This window comes from Silurus meridionalis, chromosome 3 (assembly GCF_014805685.1).
Source record: "Silurus meridionalis isolate SWU-2019-XX chromosome 3, ASM1480568v1, whole genome shotgun sequence".
NCBI lineage: Eukaryota > Metazoa > Chordata > Actinopteri > Siluriformes > Siluridae > Silurus > Silurus meridionalis.
The window spans coordinates 7239823-7261945 of record NC_060886.1 but is presented as its reverse complement, the minus strand read 5'-3'; the positions used below and the strand labels follow the sequence as shown (position 1 = coordinate 7261945).

Here is a 22123-nt window from a genome sequence, read left to right as displayed (position 1 = left end):
AAGTTTCTCGTGAATGAAGGCGTAAACCTGCGGATATCTACAGAAGACTTCACAGTACGGAGATGAGACACTCAGCAAGACATTTGAATGGTGTGAAGGTTACAAAGATGGCCAGTGATGATCCGGGTCGTGGTGGTCCTCAAGCCCACAGCAGTCAGCTCTAGGCAGTTTCAACTCCTTGCTCTTTTATTTCATAAACACAAAAGTTTCACTTGAACGCCCTTCTTGTATTTGTATTCAGATTAATAACAGCTGATCTGAAACACAGCTCTGACCTCAACCCTATTGAACACCTTTGGGTTGAATGTGAACACTGACTGCACCCCAGACCTCCTCACCTTCTCACCTACATCAGTACCTGACTTTACTAACACCCTTGTGTCTGAATGAGCACAAATCTCCACTTAATCTAGTGGAACATCTTCCCAGGAGAGTGGAGCGAATTATTACAGAACATTGGGACTAAATGTGGAATGTGAAGCTCAAAAGCACAAACCTTAGTTTTCCGTTGAACCGAAAACTGTTTAATTGAAGCACATCGACACGTCTTTTTTTTTTTTTCTAAGACAGGTTTTTTTATTAGCTCGAAAGCAGACAGGTAATCTCTTGCACAAAGTCAAATACAATAGAACAGACATGGAGCAACACTGCATAAACATTTCTCAGATGGGACACAGATTTCAGCTGGAAGGGGAGAGAAAAAAGTACCAATGTCCAAATTACTGGAGGTCTGTATAAAAATGTTTACGACGTTTTGCCGAACCGTGTGAAAACTCGAAGGGAATTTAAATTTTGTTCCTTGAAGGATTTTGCAAGCGTCTAGGAGTCTACAAGCGCTGTCCGAATCCGGGGAAGGGGGGGGTCGTCCTCCGCTTTGCACTCGGGTAGCACTGGCTGGTCCTGTAAAGCATGTTTGGTCGCGGTGTCGCTTTAGCGAGAGAATGTCTTGCCCCTGGACAGAGGAAATCAGAATTAGATAAACAATATATAAAAAGATCTGTTCACAGAAACCAATGCCTAACTGACTTTCTAAGTATTCGCTATCTACTGAACTGAGGGTGGTGGTTAAGGCTAGAGGTCGACCGATTAATCGGTTTTGCAGATAAATCGGCACTGATTTATCAACCGATAGCCTTAAAATAAAAAAAAATAAAAACCAGGACTGAATCATAAAAACGTGCGAAATGAAATAAATATATTCATTAACACAATGTTTAATAAATCTTAAATAATATAATAGCACTCTCCATGCAGTGTGCAGTTTCGTGTGTAAAAAACAAACCGCACCGTCAGTGATTCGCCTCTAGAGGCCACTCTCGTAAGTAAAGCGGACCGGAAGCCGGAAAAACTATTGGTATGGATTTTTGTTGAGAGCCAATAGCTCCAACAGTCAACTGTGGTTGCCAATTTATCGACAAAACCAATTAATCGGTCGACCCCAAAATCGTTGCAATTTGTTTTCGCCTTTCATCACAGTGTTGCATTAGTGCCATACTGAAATGCAACCACTGACCAAGAAAAAAAATAAAACAAGTTACATAAAGTGGTTATTTGTGCTACCACAGACTTCCTGCCAGTTCTTACCAGCGTAACAACAGCTACATGGCATTTCCGCTATTTTTTATTTTTTCCCCACGACAGTCTATAGAAAAAATAAGCAGTTTCTGAAATGCCACCAACAACCTGCTGTTTATTTTGGAAAACCGGAGCTCTGAACCACCTGCACGATACTTGGGCACTAAACCACTGCCAAATGATTAACTGATTTGCAAAATTGACACAACAGGTGACAGTAAGTTGACGGATTCCTGTTGAAGCCTCCTCCTTAAGCAAAGTGTTATTTTTCTTGAAGCACTTGTTAACAAGACGTTTGGCTTATGTAAACATTTACAGCAATTAGCAGACGCCCTTATCCAGAGCGATTATAACTGAGCAGTTGAGGATTAAGATCCTTTGCTCAAAGGGCCCAGCAGTAGCAGCTTGGGGGTGCTGGGATTTGAAGCGATGACCTTCCCAACCAGAGTTCGATACAGTGCCCGATGCATTAACCACTGAGCTACAACAATCCCTGAGCTACACAACCTTGCCCTAAATATTTAGAGGAAATCTACGAACGAGGGAACTTCCTGCTACTCTGGACTCTGTGACCATGAGAGCTCAACTGCTTCCTCATTAGGCTGCCTGCAAACCTGATGCAAAAATGTATCCTAAAGAACGGATGAAGGAAAACGTAAAAGAGTGAACATGTTTATGCTGAAGACTACAGGTTTAATCATTTTGGCTGGAGTTTATAGGAAGTCAGAACCTTCTAATTTTTCAGCACATGGATTAAAACTGCTGCAATGTAGCATCTGATCATATCTTTCAGATTTAAAGCTTCAAACAATTCATGAAATTTTTTACTCAAAATATTTGTTTAATAAGATGTATAATTTAGTACCATTTGTAACTATTTTACACTGATGTACACAAAGATCTCTAGCCCATAGCCTTAACCACGGAGTCATGATTCCGCCTGGAATCAAAGTGTCCAAGCTGTTGTTGTTGTTGTTGTTTTGTTGCATAGATTCGGGTCGTCGTAATGAGGGTACGGAGTTATACAGTGAGAAAACAAGGTGGAGAAATGTTTACGAAATTCCTGCTTGCTAAGTCGTGCATGTTTTAGTTGGCAGCTGCTGATAGTCGAAATCATCGCTCATCATCTGTCAGCTACAACTGACATGAGATCACTGGTGATACTAAAAACATTTAGCATTATACTGAAAAACTAGTAAGCTGGAAAAAATTACGATTTTCGAGGTATTTTCGCCGGATTAATCTTCGTGTTTCCTTGTGTTCGCTTCTTTCGAATCGAAATCGATTTTACAAATTAGCTGTTTTAAATAAATAGTGTAGAAAAAAGAAAAAAAAAACAGTACAGGATCAGATATCAAATAAGTTTGAGTCTGATATCTGAGCCACCTTTTAGTTTCTGTTTATATTGCTTTCGCTACGGTAGAAGCAGGACCTGTTGCTCAGATACTCACGAGATCGTCTTCATCTCTTTCTTTTCGGCGTCGGGGCGAGCGCGGTTCAGGACCTTCAGGAAGTCAGAGGTCTTGGCTCTCATGCGAGTGTGGATATAAGCCTAAAGTGGGTACAACACAATTACAGACGTCAGACTGGCAACCGGGGTTTCTGTGGGTTTCACAAAGTCAAATTTACATTTTTTAAGAATGAAATTTAAAACCTATATCACATCAAAAACACACAAATACGTTGTAAGCGAGTGGTCTTAACCGAGCCCTAAATGTTTTTTTTTTCAAGCTAAGTATCACTAAACTTGCACTTCCCCATAGCTGAACAATAAAATCTGTTTTACATCTGTGTACAATCAGAGAGACTCGCGCTAATAACACAAAACTGATTGGCTGTTGCGTGTTGGTCTCATTTGTAGTCGTAATACGGCAAATTATATTTGAACTTGCGGAGGAAAGAACTACAACACTGCGTTAAGATCAACAATAAACACGTTCTGAAGTGCCGTGAGAGCGATTTAATGAGCAACAGATTCGAGATTTTCTGTTGCCGTGATATGGACATGGGAAAATTAGGACCCGTTTAAAATATTTAAGACCTACAACACCGAATTTAAGACCTTTTTTTAAGCCTAGAATTGAGCCGTTCAGTTGAACTAGGAGACTCAGACCTGTTCCAGCATGGCAATGCCCCCTGTGCACAAAGCCAGGTCCATGAAGATCTGCTTTTTGAAGAATTGGAACTCTGACTGAACCCCAGGCCTCTCACACAAATCGCACTTCAAAATCGAGTGGAACATCTTCCCAAAAAGAGTGGAGGTTTTTATAACAGCAAATTGGGACTAAATGTGGAATGGGATGTTCAAAAAAGCAAATCTTATGGTCAGGTGTCCACAAACATTTGTCCATACACAAAAGATCACAAGCAATTTGGTTTTCTTAACCTCTTCGTCTATTTAAACAACAATCATTCGTGCATGTGTGAAAAGGAAAAACGCACCTTGGAGCACTTGATGTGATAGTGTAGGTAATCACGGAAGGTGTGGATAAGATTGATGGTGTTGTCTCTGGCGTTGGTGTTGGTATGACGAGGAAACAGGACTATGGGAAATAAAACAAAAAAAATATTCAATAATAATTGCAGTAATTGCGAAATAAAGCACACAACAGAACATAACTCATAACTCACACTGACAGACTTTCCAGACGGGACACGATTACGATGCCCAAACTGGTAACGCCGCCGCTTATAGCAGTTATATTGTAAGTAATTACTAAGGTAACTAGTTTCGCTGACTTTCCACAACATTAAACATTAAATACAACTATTAAAGGTTAAACAAGGATAAGAACTTTAGTACAGAAATGACTGCTGAGGTAAAAATCCTCCTCTAGCATGAATAACATAAAAAAGGATTTACACTCAGGTCCATAAATATTGGGACATCGACACAATTCTAACATTTTTGGCTCTATACACCACCACAATGGATTTGAAATAAAAAGAACAAATTGACCTTTAACTGCAGACTGTCAGCTTTAATTTGAGGGCAATTTCGCAGCTCTTCCATGGCTAGGTGTGTGTTATTGCCTCATTATACCAATTACAATTAGAAGATAAAAGGGTCCAGAGTTAATTTCAAGTGTGCTATTTGCATTTGGAATCTGTTGCTGTCAACTCTCCAAGATGAGACCCAAAGCGTCATCACTAACAGTTAAGCAAGCCATCATTAGACTGAAAAAACTAAACAAACCCATCAAAGAGATAGCAAAAACATTAGGCGTGGCCAAAACAACTGTTTGGAACATTCTTAAAAATAATTAATGCACCGGTGAGCTCAGCTACACCAAAAGACCCGGAAGACCACGGAAAACAACTGTGGTGGATGACCGAATAATTATTTTCCTGGTTTCAGGCAATATTATCTGCTCTTATTCAGCCAAATGCTTCAGAACTCATTGGACGGCGCTTCACAGTGCAGATGGACAATGCATACTGCAAAAGCAACAAAAGAGTTTTTTAAGGGAAAAAAGTGGAATGTTATGCAATGGCCAAGTCAATCACCTGACCTGGATCCGATTGAGCATGCATTTCACTTGCTGAAAACACAACTGAAGGGAAAATGCCCCAAGAACAAGCAGAAACTGAAGACAGTTGCAGTAGAGGCCTGGCAGAGCATCACCAGGGATGGTGATGTCTATGCATTCCAGACTTCAGGCTGTAATTGACTAGAAAGGATTTGCAACCAAGTATTAAAAAATTGAAAGTTTGATTCATGATTAATATTCTGGCCCATTACTTTTGGTCCCTTAAAAAGTGGGAGGCACATTTGCAAACTGTTGTAATTGCTACACCAGTCACCGGATTTGGATGTAAATGCCCTCAAATTAAAGTGCACAAAGCCAGCCAATGGATTTAATTTCAAATCCATTGTGGTGGTGTATAAAGCCAAAAATGTTAGAATTGTGTCGATGTCCCAATATTTATGGACCTGACTGTATGTGCAGTGACTGGGCAGGCCATTCTATGATGGAGAACACTTCAGATAGAGTTTGCTCGACTCCAGATAGAGTTTGCTCGACTCCAGATAGAGTTTGCTCGACTCCAGATAGAGTTTGCTCGACTCCAGATAGAGTTTGCTCGACTCCAGATAGAGTTTGCTCGACTCCAGATAGAGTGTGCTCGAATGAGCCGCAGTCCAGACGGAATTGCATGCTGTTGAAAAATGAAATTGAAGCCATGTTGGTTCAGTTTTCCTTTCACTTTCTGGAATTTGGACTCCATGGAATCTTCTTCCATTCATTCACTTTCCAGTTCTTGTATGGACAAATTTGTTGCATAGAAACGAAACGAACATCCATGTGTCTGGAAAAACCAGACTTATGGCAGCCTCTGTAACTGTTGTTTGCTCTCCTAAAACTGTTTGGGTCAGCTTGCGCTTTTACCCATTTATTCTTTTCAGAACTGTTACAAACGGTTCTCTGCATTTTTAACTAAAACTGCTAATAACATGTAATGAAAGAAATGAGCAAATCAGAATTTTATTGGACGTGAAAATTCCAGTTGAATATACACATTGGAGTGGGGAGCAGCTCATGATGAAAGCTAGAGTATTGCTTAAAGGTAAAAGACCTGCACACAATATTTACACAGTCAATAAATGGAGTGTGTTCAGGCCGAGCCTGCTAAAACTAACACTGAGTCACATCTGAACACACGAGCCGCGGGCTTCGTCAGGCGCGGGGACGCCTCGAAGGGGAAATGATGTTGACCGAGTACACACACACCTAGCGCAGGTAAAGCATCCCACTTTTTAATACAGCCCTGTTTAACACTTTTACAATCGTTTAGATCTGAAAGGCCTTTTGGGAGAGGGGGTTGGGTGTACGTTTGTTCATGTTGCAGACGTTTAAAACGTCTTCATGCTGTGGTTTAAGCTATTGTGCAACAAAAATTTTAATAATTAAATCAGTCAAAAATGTAATTTCTTTTAACAAATCTGTATTAGTTTACATATGCATGTGAGATTATGACTAACAAAATGTTTGTATATGATACAGGTTATATAAATTTCCCCAAATGTCTAATTAATTCTCATCAATTCCTGATAAGTTTCCAACTTGAAATATTTCCAAAATTCCCCAGCTGTAGCTCCTATAGAAAGTTTCCGGAAAGTTTCTGGAAATTGACCAGACATTTTCTACCTCTTTGCAACCCGAATCCCCACTGAGTGAGTTTAGTGTGTCAGTGCACTTTGTGCTTTTTCAGTCGTCTAGAAAATGTAGAATTTTTTTTTTTTAATGGCGCAATGAAAAAAATATAAAAAAATTGAGACCAAGTTGATTAATTTTGGACCAAGGACATGAGACAACATCCAGGAGTCTGTCCCATAACAATACCCAAGCCACCCATTCTGAATGCAGAACCCTATCTGATGTGGCCTCTGTGGTGAATAATGATGTGGTTTGGAAACACATCAAGCACAAATTAATAGGATGGTGTTTGTTTGATCCATATATCAAACAAATGATGTAGCTTGGAGGTTATCCGCAATAAACCATAGGCTATGATGAAAGGTTTCGATTCGGGTGGGCGTGGTCTCTTCTGGAATGACTCCTATCCCTGAACAAGATTTTGGAATGATGGGTAAGAATGGGGCCTCTGCCTTAATCATTAGCACCATCATCATCAAAACACTAGCGAAGGGAATAGAAGAATGGAGTCCAATCATCCGGGATCATTCCAGACATGATGACAAAACAGTTCTTGTCGGCTGAGTCAGACGCTTATGGGCGAAGTTTTAACTCATTATTGCTCCTGTTTGGTGTTAAACACAATGTAAGCGTGTAAAATTGTAGATTAGTGGTTAAGGCTTGGCCACACCAAGCTGCAACTCGGATTAATCCCGGATTAAGGCCCTTGTACGAATGAGATAAACGCAGAATCAGGTCCCGGGTCTCTGTGGCAGATTTGTTCGGTTTCACGACGGATTTTGCTGAAACTTGCTGTCCGTGATGAAATGGCTCCGGCTGCACAGCTCCACATGTTTACAGGATGATGGTTGGTGCTCCCTGTGACTGTGTGAGTAGCCTTGTGCTGCCATCTGTTGGCGTGTTACAAAACTAACTTTTTAATCCTTCGTCAGTCGTTTTGTATAAGGACACAGGCGTCTGGCAAATCCCATGAAAGTAATGAAAGTAAAGAACGTAAAGCGTGTGTGTTAAAACGCATACCGAAGGTGATGTAGCCGATGTTGTCTCCCACTGCAGCGTCCGTGTCCTTCAGCTCCAGAGGAGGCTCTCGGTGGCTGAACAGCACTTGAGGAGCCGTGTGACTCGCACGCCGGCCTTCTTTAAACTCCTGCAAGGGGAGAAAAAAAATTTTTAGTGCATGATTTTTATTTTTTACTCCACTATATACCGATCAGGCATAACATTATGGCCACCTGCCTAATAGTTTTGGCCCCCCCGTTGCTGCCAAAACAGTTCAGACCCTTCGAGCAATAACATCATGAACTTCTTCAACAGTTTGAGCTATAGGAGCTCGGCTGTTGGATCGGACCACACGGACCAACCTTCGCTCCTCCTGGAGTCCATCAGACCGTCTACCCACTTGACTGACGTAAAAATGTGTGAAATTTTGAATGAGAAGCCGTGGTGAGAGCATGAGTTCTGGTGTGTGTGTGTGGATTGATGGTTCCGTCAGTTTGTCTGCAACTATAGAAATCGTTCTTGTTATTCACAGAAATTTCTCATAGTTCCATGACTTTCGATGCTCAAGTCAATTCGATGCTGTGTGAAGTGATTAAGAGTTCAGATCGAAAAGGTTGTGGGTTTAAATCCCAGGAACCAATAAAATGCAAGTGTTGGTGTGCTGCGAATGTGCTGCAAATAAGGCCGATTATTAAGCCGTGCGTGTACGCTCTGCGCTTGCGGGAAAGAACATAATTCTCCCATACCAGCAGGTGGCAGTAGTGTGTATTCGGCAGAGAAACAGAAATCGGAAGATCTAGAACTATAAATATCTAAAGCAAGCGGCGTTTCCACCTGCGGCGATCGTTACTAACGGATTCGTGTAGCAGGCCCTCTTTTCTAAATATCGGCATTGGACAAAGAAAAGCCCATATCGGTCGACCATAACTTTATAGCACAGTTTATCGCACATCCCAGTGATGTTAGGAAGATGGGGTCAGAGTGCAGGGTCAGCCATGGTACAGTGCCCATGGAGCATAGAGGGTTAAGGGCCTTGCTCAAGGGCCCAAGAGTGGCAGCTTGGTGACGCTGGGGCTTTAACCTTCCGATCAATAAACCAAAACCTTAACCACTGAGGTACCATCTCCCACTAAACATGTTAAAATGATCTAACAGATGTTTTCACATATTTTTTGATATTCTGGAAGCTGAAGGATTCAATCTGAGATGATGAGATCCTGGGGACATTTTACTTTAGCAGTCTACCAAAAAGCAAACATGTCACTCTTTATAAAGATGAGTGTGCTGATCTCTTTCACACTCACACACTCACAAACAAACATCACTGAAAAGGAATGCATGGATCTGGAAGGTTTTACGACATTCCATACTTGAAAAGTTGTGCATTTACACTAAGGTAAGGGCAGACATGTGAAGACATGCAGGATCTAGCCACACATGCCATATTATGCCTAGTATATAGAGTGGTTTGGGACATGTCCACAGTGAACTCTGTGTCTATATTATGCCTAATGTATAGAGTGGTTTGGGACATGTCCACAGTGAATTCTGTCTCTATATTATGCCTAATGTATAGAGTGGTTTGGGACACGTCCACAGTGAATTCTGTCTCTATATTATGCCTAGTGTATAGAGTGGATTGGGACACTTCCACAGTGAATTCTGTCTCTATATTATGCCTAGTGTATAGAGTGGTTTGGGACACTTCCACAGTGAATTCTGTCTATATTATGCCTAGTGTATAGAGTGGTTTGGGACACGTCCACAGCGAATTCTGTGTACATATTGTGCCTGGTGTAAAGGGTTTGTTTTGCTACAGTGAGAGAGTTGTAGCACTGTAGCAGAAAAAAAATATCTCCAAGGACACACACCTGCATGAACACTTTTCCAATGATGACATCATCGTCATCCTTGAAGACGGTGCTGAAAACGACAGTAACACGATCTTTCTTTGCCTCCAAGTACCTGAAAACAAAGAGTATGGAGAAATGCTGAGGCGACGGAACTGTGACGAGGATGGAAAAAAAAGGAAGGGGAAAAATGCTGTCTGATTTAATCTCCACCACAAACACTACACAGCGGTTACTAAGACTCCAGACGTGTCCGGGTCACCTACATAGACTCGTCGTCTCTGTAATGGACCACGGCTCTCTGCTCGCCCTCGCGACCTTCCTCCTGGAACTTGAAGTACTTTTCAAACACGGATGCAAAGCAGTTTCTCTTCAGCATGCCCGCCTGGTGGATTATCTCCTGTTTTTTAGCTGGCAGTGTATCCAGGTCGAAGAGCAAAGACACATTGTAGCCTACAGAGAAAGGGGGAAAAAAAAAATAAAAGTATGAAAATAAATAACACATTCCACAAAATGGCAGTAAAATTTCACAGCGAGTTGGAAACTATAAACCAAAAACCTTAACGAATCAAACATTATTTCCGAAGTAATGGTTTCTTCGACCTTGAAGGCCTGACTCACGCAGTCTCCTCTGAACAGTGGATGTTGAAATGTGTCTGCCACTTGAAACATTTGTATAAATCTGCGGTTGGTAATTCTAATGAACTTATCCTGTGCAGCAGAGGTAGCTCTTGGTTTTACTTTCCTGGGACGGTCCTTATTAAAGCCTGTCTAATCACAGAGTTTGATGGTTTTGGAGACTGCATTTGAAGGTTTTTCTAACTGACTGCCCTTCATTTTATTAAAGTAATGATGGACTGTCTTTTCTCCGTACTTAACTGAATGTTTCTTGCTCTAATATGGATTTGTACTGTAGTTATAGTAGCACTAACAGCTAACTACCACTAATCACCCTCTCCTCTGATCACAGTGTCAACACCTGTGAACTCAAAACTAAATGTAGCCTATATAATAATAATAATAATAATAATAATAATAATAATAATAATAATAATAATAAATAAAAACATTGAAGAAGGTACACACATAAAGGATCAGCTTACCATCTTCTGCAGGCACCAGGAAGTTTCCATAGATCCTCTTGAGCAGCTGAAACCAAGCAAAGCAATATTACATTAAATATATTTCACAGCAGATTTCAACTGTAACATTTATTTTCCCTTTAGTAATTCTCTGCTTTTAAACACTGATTATGGGGCAGACTTGATATCAATCACTAGATATCAGTGAAAACTTGTTTGCTGCTTTTTCAGCAACAACCACTTTGTCGTATTGCAGTCATAAAGTTTTCCCAACACAGTTTAAGGAAAATACATTTTTATGTAGTTCCCGAGTGCCTTACGCTTACCAAGTCTTCATTATAACGTGTTATAAACATATTGAGCATGCGATAAATTGACGATAGCGGCAAAAGTAACCAAAACATATAATGAGAACGAAGAAAAGGCATCGAAAAATGAAAACAATTAAATATGTTCTGTATTGACTGTATTAAAAAACCCTATTTTTTTTGTATACGATTTTCCACAGTTTTCTGACCGACGATGATTACACATGAACATTTTGCAGGATCCATAAGAATGGATTTGGGCTGTAATTAATATAAACAGTCTGATGGCTACAGCGGCTTGTGGCTACAGTTGCCATGAACAATTTTGCATCCAAAAGTCCATCATTGAACAGTTAAGCTCAACAATGATGGAACATTCGGTGTCACCCAAATGAGGACGGGTTCAATTCAGTGTGTTGGTTTTCTTCCTTGCCTCTGTCACCATTGACTCGCTCACCAGGGAAAACCTTAGACATTTTTAATTTTAAATGAATAATATATTTCTGTAAAAGTGTTTTAGTATAATGTCCATTGTTAAAATCATTATACAAACACAAATAGGTTTATGTTCTGCAAGTTCTGGAGAAAGACCTCTTGAAGGGGGCGGGGGCTTAAAAGCACTTTACTGTCATTGGCTTGTGAGATTTGGATGGACAGCTCCTGGAAGCTCAGTGAATTTAGGAGAGTGTTCTGAATGCAGTTCTCCTTCACAGTATTTGTAATTCAGTGGGAAATAATTAAGCCTTAATCTATTAGTTTGTAAATAACGTTTGAGGTCCGGGTCTAAGTACGACTCGAAATGTCTAATGAACGAAGCATTTTGGACCTTTTGCAGGGGGCGGGGCTTTACCAGCACTTTTCTCTCGTTGGCTAGACACTTTACTCTGATTTGGTTCCTATTAATTTAGTGCCCACATGTTTATACCTAATGAGCGAGCCAGTGGTGACTGTGGCTAGAAAAAAACACTCTGAGATGGTATGGGAAAGAAACCGCGAGAGGAACCAGACTCAAAAGGGAACCTGTCCTCGTCTGGGTGGCACTGAATGTCCATTCATTACATGGGCAATTAACAGCAGAACTCCTTATGTAAACTGAGCCATTGCAGAAGACTGTTTATATTATTATGTTACTATTATGTGTTTTGTGTATCTGTCCCACACTGTCCTGTGTTGTCTTTTATCTGCGCTGTTTGCACATGATACATTTTGTGTCCTTAGCTCTGTTTTCCGTTATGTAGCTCTATGCTGCGTTATGCTGTTTTTATGTAACACCAGGGTTCTGGAGGAATGTTGTCTCATTACACTGTGTACTGCATCAGCTATAAATGGTTAAAATCACAAAAAAAACATCTTGAATTGACTTAATTACGGTCCAAAGTTTTTGAGTTGATCAGTAACTTGGGACCCCCAATATTATCTTCCAACATACATCACTTTTCACAGCTGTATTTTGTAGTTTCTCGAAGTTTCCTTCACATTCAACAGGCGATCCATCATCGAGACATGGTGCGTGAGCGCCCCCTTCGCTGCAATTCCTCCGGATTTGCATTCAGTTTGCACGCGCCACACCTGCGATCTTTTTTTTTTGTTTTGTTTTGATGCATGCAGGATGGCGGTTTGAATATTGGTTTGCATTGTCTGGGAGCACCGTGCAGCATCCTTCATGAGAGGGGAGAAAACATCGAACGCCCTTTTCTCTGTTCGTTTCATTTTAATTCGCTCACGCGAACCCGATTTCCTTCGACTGCGTGCGATTCGGTCGTCTTTCTAAACCATGTGACTTCCTCAGTCAGAGATGAGTCAGATGCACTTCCTGTCGCAAAAACCGCACGATGCTTTTACAATCCTGAACGTGATCGTCCTGTCCACCGGGCGCATGGAAATTAGAGCTTTAACATGTGACTGCACTGAAAATATTTACTTGGAGATCATCTGATAATCATTTGAGGTAATCGTTTGTAGATTAGTGTTTTTTTTTAACAAAATAGGAACTTTGAATATATGCATGAGAACGATGAGACGACAAAGAAAAAACAGGGACACATGGATAAATATAGACCAATAAATATTTAAATATATATATACAGACTATTTGCAATATATATGCACACGCACAATTGACAAAAATATTAGGACGCCAGATTTTTCCAGCCATATGTGGTGCTTCCCCAAACCTTTACCAAAAGTTGGAGGAACCCAATTGTATATCATGTCTTTGGATGTGGAAGCAGTACATTTTCCCTTCACTTTAACCTGTGCACAAAGTCAGCTTAATGAAGATCTGCTTTATATGGATCACAGTGGAAGATCTCCTGCTATAGAGCTCTGACCTCAACCCTATCCAACACCTTTGGGATAAATGTGAACGCTGACTGCACCCCAGACCTTCTCACCTCACCTACATCAGTACCTGACTTTACTAACACCCTTGTGGCTGAATGAACACAAAATCTAGAGCACACTCCAACATCTAGTGGAACATCTTCCCAAAAGAGTGGAGGTATTGAGGTATTTATAACAGCAAAACGGGGATTAATGTGGAATGGGATGTTCAAAAGGCCCCTAATATTATGGTCAGGTGTCCAAAAGCCTTTATAGTGTGTACATGTGTTATACTGTTATTAATAGTTACACATAAGGTAAACTTATAGACACATTTGTACAGGAAACAAATTTTAAATGTTGTGGACATGAAACATTTCCATCCAATGGTTTATTTTTAAAACAGAAAAAACCTCACTTTTTGTTGATGTTGGATTGAATGAGAAACCAGGACCCCCTATAATTAAACCCTATACCATGTAACAGCACTGGATTTTCCAAATCAACCCAATGGGAAGCTCGTACCTCGTCAGCCCCGTGCTCCTGCAGCTCTTTGTAGAACTTCAGCGAGATGCTGATCATCACCTTGGTCTTGTCACCGTTAGGGTTTGAGATGTGGTATAGCACGCCATCGAAGTCTACAAAACATGAACAAAACGTGTTAGACGAACAATATAAGAATAGCTATAATATAATATAATAACAGCTATGATATAATACAAATAAATACGTTTATCTGAAGTCTGAAGCTTCAGTTACTGAAACTACTTACTGCTGTTACTGTTTCTTTAGGCAGAATTATTGTTTCTACTGCTGCATTTGTTCAACCTGCTCCTTACAGAACATGACCTTTGCAGCCTTACAGGCTAAAACAGGGGTCTCGAACTGTTCGTGTGGCACAGACCAGTGTCATTTTAATAATATTCTCACAGACAAGTAAGAGCCTGGGTTTGGGGGATTGGGAGTCCTACAGGGTTTCAAACAAAATATACAATATGCTGTTTACTCAGTACATTAGTTCCTAATTAATGGACCATGATCCAGAATGCTCTTTGAAATGTATGAGTCTCAACTTCTGGGAGCTGTTTATTAAGGGGTTCATTCAAATATTAACAGAACTAATACATGTTAAGTCTATTTCTTATAATACATGAGGTAAGAAAGTAATTTCCACTACAAATACTGCGATTCTAAGAAGAACCGCGTCCTGAACGCTCTCTAAGATCAGCTGAAGTCTCAATTTCCAGATGTTCACCCAAATCTCAGCTATAGTGCATAAATACACACGAAGATGGAAAGACAATTTTTGTTTTATGTACAGGGTGTGGCCTGTCGCCCTGTAGTAAATGTGAGGTGTGCATGTTTTGATGAATCATCAACTTCTTTTTCTTCTTTCGGCTTCTCCCATTAGGGGTCACCACAGCAGATCATCCGTCTCCATACCCCCCTGTCCTCTACATCTGCCTCTTTCATACCAACTACCTGCATGTCTTCCTTCACCACATCCATAAACCTCCTCCTTGGTCTTCCTCTTTTCCTCCTTCCTGATGGCTCCATCCTCAGTATTCTTCTACCGATATACCCCATGTCCCTCCTCTGCACATGTCCAAATAATCTCAATCTCTCCTCCCTCACTTTGTCTTCAAAACGTCCTACATGTGCTGTCCCTCTAATAAACTCATTTCTGATCCTGTCCATCGTCGTCACTCCCAACGAAAACCTCAACATCTTCAGCTCTGCTACCTCCAGCTCCACCTCTGGTCTTTTACTCAATGCCATGCATGTGTTGATAAATGTGCAGGGTAGTTTTTCCCCCCAAGTTCCCTGTTATCTTATTGGCTAACCTGCAATTGTGCAAATTCGCAGTTTATTCCCATTAACTGACGTATATTCTCGAGAATTCCCATAGAAAGGTTATAGTCTGGACTTTTGCAACCCTGTATACATATATAACAAATCACACTATGTTATGCATTAAAGGACGTTTTCAACTTGAGTCTGCGCCCAAGACCGATCCTGGACTTGTTTAGAGGCGGGGCTCAGGATTGCAGCTTTGAACATGTTAAAGAATTATAAATTCGTTATGGATTGATAGTGCAAACCCAAAATATCAGCCTGGGCTTGCTTAGGCTATAAGATACTCTGCCCGCAGGCGCGGTGCACACACACACACACACACACACACACACACACACACACACACACACACACACACACACACACACACACACACACACACACACACACACACACACACACACACAGCAATTCTTCTTCAGGAGATTTCTAATACTCCATGTGAAATGGTGTGACAACACTTGAGTTTGAAATCTGGGTTCTTGATTATTGTAACATCTACTCTGTGCGTCACATTTTTCTGTTTTCTCACACACACACACACCTGCACTTGAACTTCAACTTACCGGCAAATGTAACTTCTACTGCTTCCGGCTTGTTCCTGAACACAAAAGAGAAAAGGAAAAAAGTTGAAGAAAAAAAAAACCATATATATATATATATATATATATATATATATATATATATATATATATATATATACACACACATACATACACGTCACATGTCAAGGTGGCTTAATATTCTAATGAGTTTGCTAGATCGACACACCTCCAGTAGATAGACTTATTTGATAGGTGCTTATTTAAGCTTTTTCCTGAGCTTCGTCTCTGAAACAGTTCCTTTGCGTTTTCTGTGCGATCTTAAACCATTGCAACTTCACCAATCTTGAAAGAATGGGTGAAACACGTGTACTTGGGGTCACGTCAAGAACAAGAACAATCATTACAGTAAACCCAGTTCCACGACAGTGGCATACAAGTGGATACAATCTGGGTTAATACATTCACATTTAGCATTAGTTTTGTAACACGCCACAGACGGCAGCACAAAGCTGCACGCACAGTCACAGGAAGCGCCGACCTTCATAAGTCAGTGTGCCAGAGGTCATCGTCCTGTGTATATGGGAAGCTGTGAAGCTGTTCTGACCACGTGCGTTACCACGCCTGCTATTCTGACTACGTGTGCACTGCCATCGAGTTCGCCTCACACGAGTTTCTCACCGGATACAACATGATCTAACTGCCGGCAAAGACTTTGTCCTCTTCCAGAAGATGAAGATTCAGCTCGCTGTTTTAATACCATTGTGGAGATCCACCAAAAGGTTCTTAACACGCTTCGAAAAGGACACATTTCAGAAGAGGTAGAAACACTTTGAGCACTGTATTGTTGTGCAAGGGGACTATTTTGAACTTGGTGTGTAAACGTAAATAAATAAAGTACTTTCTTGAATAAACAGACCTAGTCTCAAAACCTTTTGATACCACCTCGTTTATTTATAGAATTCAAACAATGGGGCAGCTAAGGGGTTAAGGGCCTTGCTCGGGGGCCCAGCATTTGAAAATCGCTACCTTCGGTTCCAAAGTCCAATGCCTTAACCAATAAACTACCACCTCCCCGGACATCCCCTATGCAAACCACTTGCTTTTTCAGCAACAGTTATTCTCTTCTCAGGAGGTTCGTCCTTCATTGTGGTAAGCAGACGTTACCCTGGATACCATGACTCATGATACACCACAAAACCTTGCTGTCCTGGTCACAAGTGCAACAGGCCTCTTTTCAACTGTAACATGATGTGGTGTGGATTGCGATATTTAATAAACGGCTGTCCTATATGCTCTGTTAATTCAACCTACATATTATTTATAGAATGGGGAATGAAGGCCACACAAATACAGGTGTGAAACCTTCAACACTAGATTGCACCCTGTATGTGCTTGGAGGCTTATTTGTTTGAAGTTGCAACATCTTCACGGAGTTCCAGACATTCCTGCGTTGTTTTTTTTCCAGTCTTTCCAGCATTAGACCTCAGCAAGGTCTTCCTAGTGAGGCACATGTCTTCAGACATGCAATCTCCCAATGATTCTGCAGCCTCAGTCTTGGTTTCCATGATCGTCACCTCCTGAGTGAGGCAGATGATGGTATTTAAGAGGATCAGGTTGTGTTTCACTGTGAACAATCCTCCTTAGGGTAGTGTGGTGGTCCACAAACGACTCACCACTGCTTTTAACTATTTATAGTTTCATCGACAAGAACAAATTCTAGTTCCGGTTGACACTTCTGTCAAAACCTCACTAACTTCTCTTTTTTTTTTTTTCTTTTGAAGTTAATAAGGCCAAAAATACAGCTACAGAGAAACCAGAGAGAGTGAAAGAGCATAGAAATGCACCCCAAAGCATGTAGAGCTGAACCTCCTTTGATAAATGTGAAACAAAAAAATTACAAAAATCAATCTCCTTACAAAAAACGACCAAAAATTGCAGTAGGTTTTTTGGGAGCATCTGCCAAACAGAACTCTTGAATGTGTTGCTCCAGAATTAATTATTAAAACAAGAAGGAAGGAAGGAAGGAAGGAAGGAAGGAAGGAAGGAAGGAAGGAAGGAAGGAAGGAAGGAAGGATGTTTATCATGGAATTGTATTTGCCAGATAACTAATTAGTTTGGCTAATTTTCACGGTCTCTTGTGGAGTGCACCATAAACCAAAAAACGTATAGGGAATTGTTTTTGTGGAGTTTTATGTAGAAATAAACAAAAGTATTAATAAAAATATAATTATTAAATGAAGTAAACTGTTAATACAGTACAGTTACGCTCTACGACCCCTCGCGAGTAACTAAAAATCGTGAGGTTTTGACTCTCTCCTATTGATGGTTCATTTTTCAAGGGGAATTTGTACATGTGCTGTAAACTCAACAAAAATGTAATTACTTGTCATAAAAGGTTTATTTACTACTTTAAATGAACAATACAATAAAATAGTTTTTCAAACATTTTTCTGTAATTTATTAGCACAAACTCTGTTTTGAAACGATCAGATTTTTTCACGAATTACTCGCAGTCCGGTTCCACATGAAAAGCCACAATCTATCAAGGTTGTGAGTGTCGAGGTTTCACTGTATGTATGTATGTAATTATATATATCTATATATATCTATATATATCTATATATATCTATATGAGAGAGAGAGAGAGAGAGAGAGAGAGAGAGAGAGAGAGAGAGAGAGAGAAAGTGAGTGAGAGAGAAGGATGGGGTCAAAAGAGAAAGAGAGGGGGATGGGGGTGAGAACAAGAGAGAGAGAGAGAGAGAGAGAGAGAGAGAGAGAGAGAGGGGATGGGGTGAGAGAGAGAGAGAGAGAGAGAGAGGATGAGGGGGTGAGAGAGAGAGAGAGAGAGAGAGAGAGAGGATGGGGGTGTGTGAGAGACTAAAAGAAAGTTCTGTGAACAGATGAGTCCAAATTGGACTTTTTTTTGTCTTTAACAGAAGAACTAATGTAAGATGGAGAACAGTAGAGAAGATACTATCAGACTGCTTCACCCCCACAGTCAAACATGGAGGTGGAAGCTTAATGGTTCGGGGGCTGTTTTGGAGCAGGGAATGTTGGAAAACTTTTTCCGGAAATTAAAAGGAAAACTGAACCAACAAGGCTCCTAATCCATACTCCAACACCATGCAGTTGTGTCAGTACAAACTGGACCCAACTTCACCATACAACAAAAGAACGATCCGAAAGCGTACGTCCGAGCAGACGTGTGGAACGTTATCTAATCGCGGAATCTCGGTCTGCGCACCTAAATCCTATTAAACTGCTCTGGGATGAACTGGATCAGGAGGTCAGGAAGAAATCACCAAGAAGTCACAGGTTTCACTAGAGGCACGCCAAAGTAGATGAGCGTTTGAGAAAAGGTTTGGAGACACGAACTGTCCGGATAAAGCTGTCATTCGTGTTTTGTTTTTTGATTCTATTCAAATAAAGTGGAGCATCTATACATTCGTTTGCTCAAATCGAATCACTGTTAGAAGACCTAGTTTGTTGCATAGAGGAAAAAAAAAGGGGGAACATCTCACAAAACCCATGAAGTGCATCCAGACTTTTGGCAAAACACAGTACATTTGTTTACATTCTGATTTTGTGTTCATAAGGATATCAATGCAAAAAAACAAAAAACAAAGAAGGGTTTAAACATGGGCAGTTTTAGTTTGGTTTGAGTAAACGTAACGCCTGAGCCTCATAAGCACTGGTTTCAGTGTGGAAGTCAGAAAGGGAAGTGAAAAGCTGCAGTAAATCAGTGAGCTGTCAGGGGCGGGGAGCTGTCAGCAATGCAAAGCAGAAAAAAAACACCTTATATGGCCAAAGCTGTGCTTGCAGACTGATTGGTGGAGTCTCCATTAACAGAATTAAGGCATGAAGAGAAAAATTATTCACACTGAACACAGCAAAAGAGGTCCATTTGACCTAAAACAAGAAAAATTTAATTCAGAGTGAGATTCTTCACTCATTAGAAATGAGTTGAAGGAACCTGCAGAACAGCTGGATCATCTGGAACAGCTCGAATGGAGAAACAAATCACCTTCAATCTCAATGCACAGATCAGATCGTATTATTCCTGCAGGACCATGTTTTTTCATCCAGTTCCTCCAATTTCTCTCATTAATTGATTCATTGATTATTGATTGAATTGTAGACTTCCTTTAGCAAGGTGTCTAAAAACCCGTCCAGAAATATTCATCCGTGCTATCCTATATTATAAAACGCTTTTATATATAATATATATATTTATATTTTTCCCCCCACCACTTGTTTCATATTAAGGCGTTGTCGCGTTGACAGACATGCTAGCTCGTTAGCATTAGCTCCCGTGCAAACTCACCCGTTGGCCGCGCTGTCGAATTTGAGCGTAAGCGTCTCCTCGATGATGCGATTATTTATTTCCAACAGGATCATAATGACCGGTGATGAGTGTTAAAGTGCGGGTTGGAATAATAATAATAAAAAAATGTATTTAGTAATAAAAATATACTACAACAAGCCTCCTACTGATGCTACAACAATCCCTGCGCCGCGCTTCCGGTCCCCACTTCCGCATTGAGATTCAGGACCCAGAGTCTGTAGGTGACCATCGCTGTGCCTGAATCAAATTCAATAGATATTTTTTTTAAAACAGACACTATATCGATTTTATTCTGCCTACTAAATTATATGTTTTGATTTGTCATAGTGGTATTTCATTACAGTAAAAAAAGTCAGATATTTCATACTAGTCATCACAGAACATGGGCAATAAAAATGCTTAAAAGCAGTTTTTTTTCACTTATGAACTATATTGGCCATTTTTCACTAAAACGGTGTAATTGTTGTTCCGTCTTGTGTCACAATCACAAACATTTCCATGCTCCACCTGTTCATTTACTCTATATTTGGAAAAGTTACAAATACGTGGTTCTTCCCCAATCTGTTTCCACAAAACTGCAAGCACACAATTGTCTGTAATGTCGTTATGTGCTTTTATCATTACTGGAACTTCTTCTTCTTCTTCTTCTTCTTCTCCTTTCGGCCGCTCCCGTAAGGGATCACCACAGACGATCATACGTCTCCATACCCCCCTGTCCTCTACATCTGCCTCTTTTAACCCAACTACCTGCATGTCTTCCTCCACCACATCCATGAACCTCCTCCTTGGTCTTCCTCTTTTCCTCCTTCCTGGCGGCTCCATCCTTAGCATTCTTCTACCAATATAACTCATGTGCCTCCTCTGCACATGTCCAAACCATCTCAATCTCACCTCCCTCACCTTGTCTCCAAAACGTCCTACATGCGCTGTCCCTCTAATAAACTCATTTCTAATCCTGTCCATCGTCGTCACTCCCAACGAAAACCTCAACATCTTCAGCTCTGCTACCTCCAGCTCCACCTCCTGTCTTTTACTCAATGCCACTGTCTCTAATCCATACAACATCTCAGGTCTCACCACAGTCCTATAAACTTTCCCTTTCATTCTTGCAGATACTCTTCTATCACAAATCACTCCTGTCACTCTTCTCCACCCACTCCACCCTGCCTGCACTCTTTCTTCACTTCTAACACACTCTCCATTACTTTGCACTGTTGACCCCAGGTACCTGAACTCCTCCACCTTCACCACCTCTTCTCCCTGCAACCACACCACTCCACTGCCCTCCCTCTCATTCACACATGTACTCTGTCTTACTCCTACTGACTTTCAATCCCCTTTCTCTCCAGCATGCTCCTCCACCTCTCAAACCTGTTCCAGCATGACAATGAGTCTGTCCAAGAGCTGATTTGCTAATTGGAGTTAAAGTTCGGGGGAGGTTGTAGCTCAGTGGGTAATTCTGACTGGAAGGTCGAGGCTTCAATCCCCAGTATCACCAAGCTGCCACTCTTGTGCACTTGAACAAGGACCTTAACCTGTTCTGCTACAGGGGTGCTGTTGGGGTCAAAGTGCAGGCTGTAATTTTCGCTTTCACTTAAGAATTTTTGAAGTACTGTACTTAACGACACATCATATTCGTTACTAAGAAAAAAAAATTATAATAATGCAAGCGGGAAAAGAAATCACGCCCCTGAAAGTACTGCACTAATCGATTGATGAGCAGAGAACAAACACACTAAACTCACAAGAAAGTAAGATGGAGATGGACAAGAAAGACGGCAGCGATGCAGAGCGACGTTGCTGAAATAGCTGTTAAGTGTATAGCAGTAAAGTGTGAAGTAGGAACGACAGAATGGTTTAAGGTGAAGGTTGAATTGCATCAGGGATCGGCTCTAAGCCCTTTTCTGTTTGCAGTGGTGAAAGACGAGGGACTCCAGAGACTATGATGTTTGTGGATGATATTGTGATTTGTGGTGAGAGTAGGGAGTAGGTTGAGAAGAGCCTGGAGAGGTGGAGGTACGTGCTGGAGAAAAGGGGAATTAAAGTCAGTAGGAGTAAGACAGAGTACATGTGTGTGAATGAGA

General features: G+C 40.8%; 1 protein-coding gene across 1 annotated transcript; it reads right to left on the bottom strand.

Annotated features, from left to right (window-relative positions):
* Positions 1-548: 548 nt before the first annotated feature.
* On the bottom strand, positions 549-20243 carry arpc2 (actin related protein 2/3 complex, subunit 2). The gene is made up of 10 exons (XM_046845324.1): positions 20019-20243; positions 15716-15750; positions 13818-13930; positions 10684-10729; positions 9847-10033; positions 9602-9695; positions 7752-7878; positions 4018-4118; positions 3027-3127; positions 549-952 (listed from the first exon to the last, which is right to left on the bottom strand). Exons 1-10 carry the CDS (start codon positions 20090-20092, stop codon positions 931-933), a joined length of 900 nt encoding a protein of 299 aa, XP_046701280.1. The 5' UTR covers positions 20093-20243; the 3' UTR covers positions 549-930.
* Positions 20244-22123: the final 1880 nt, after the last annotated feature.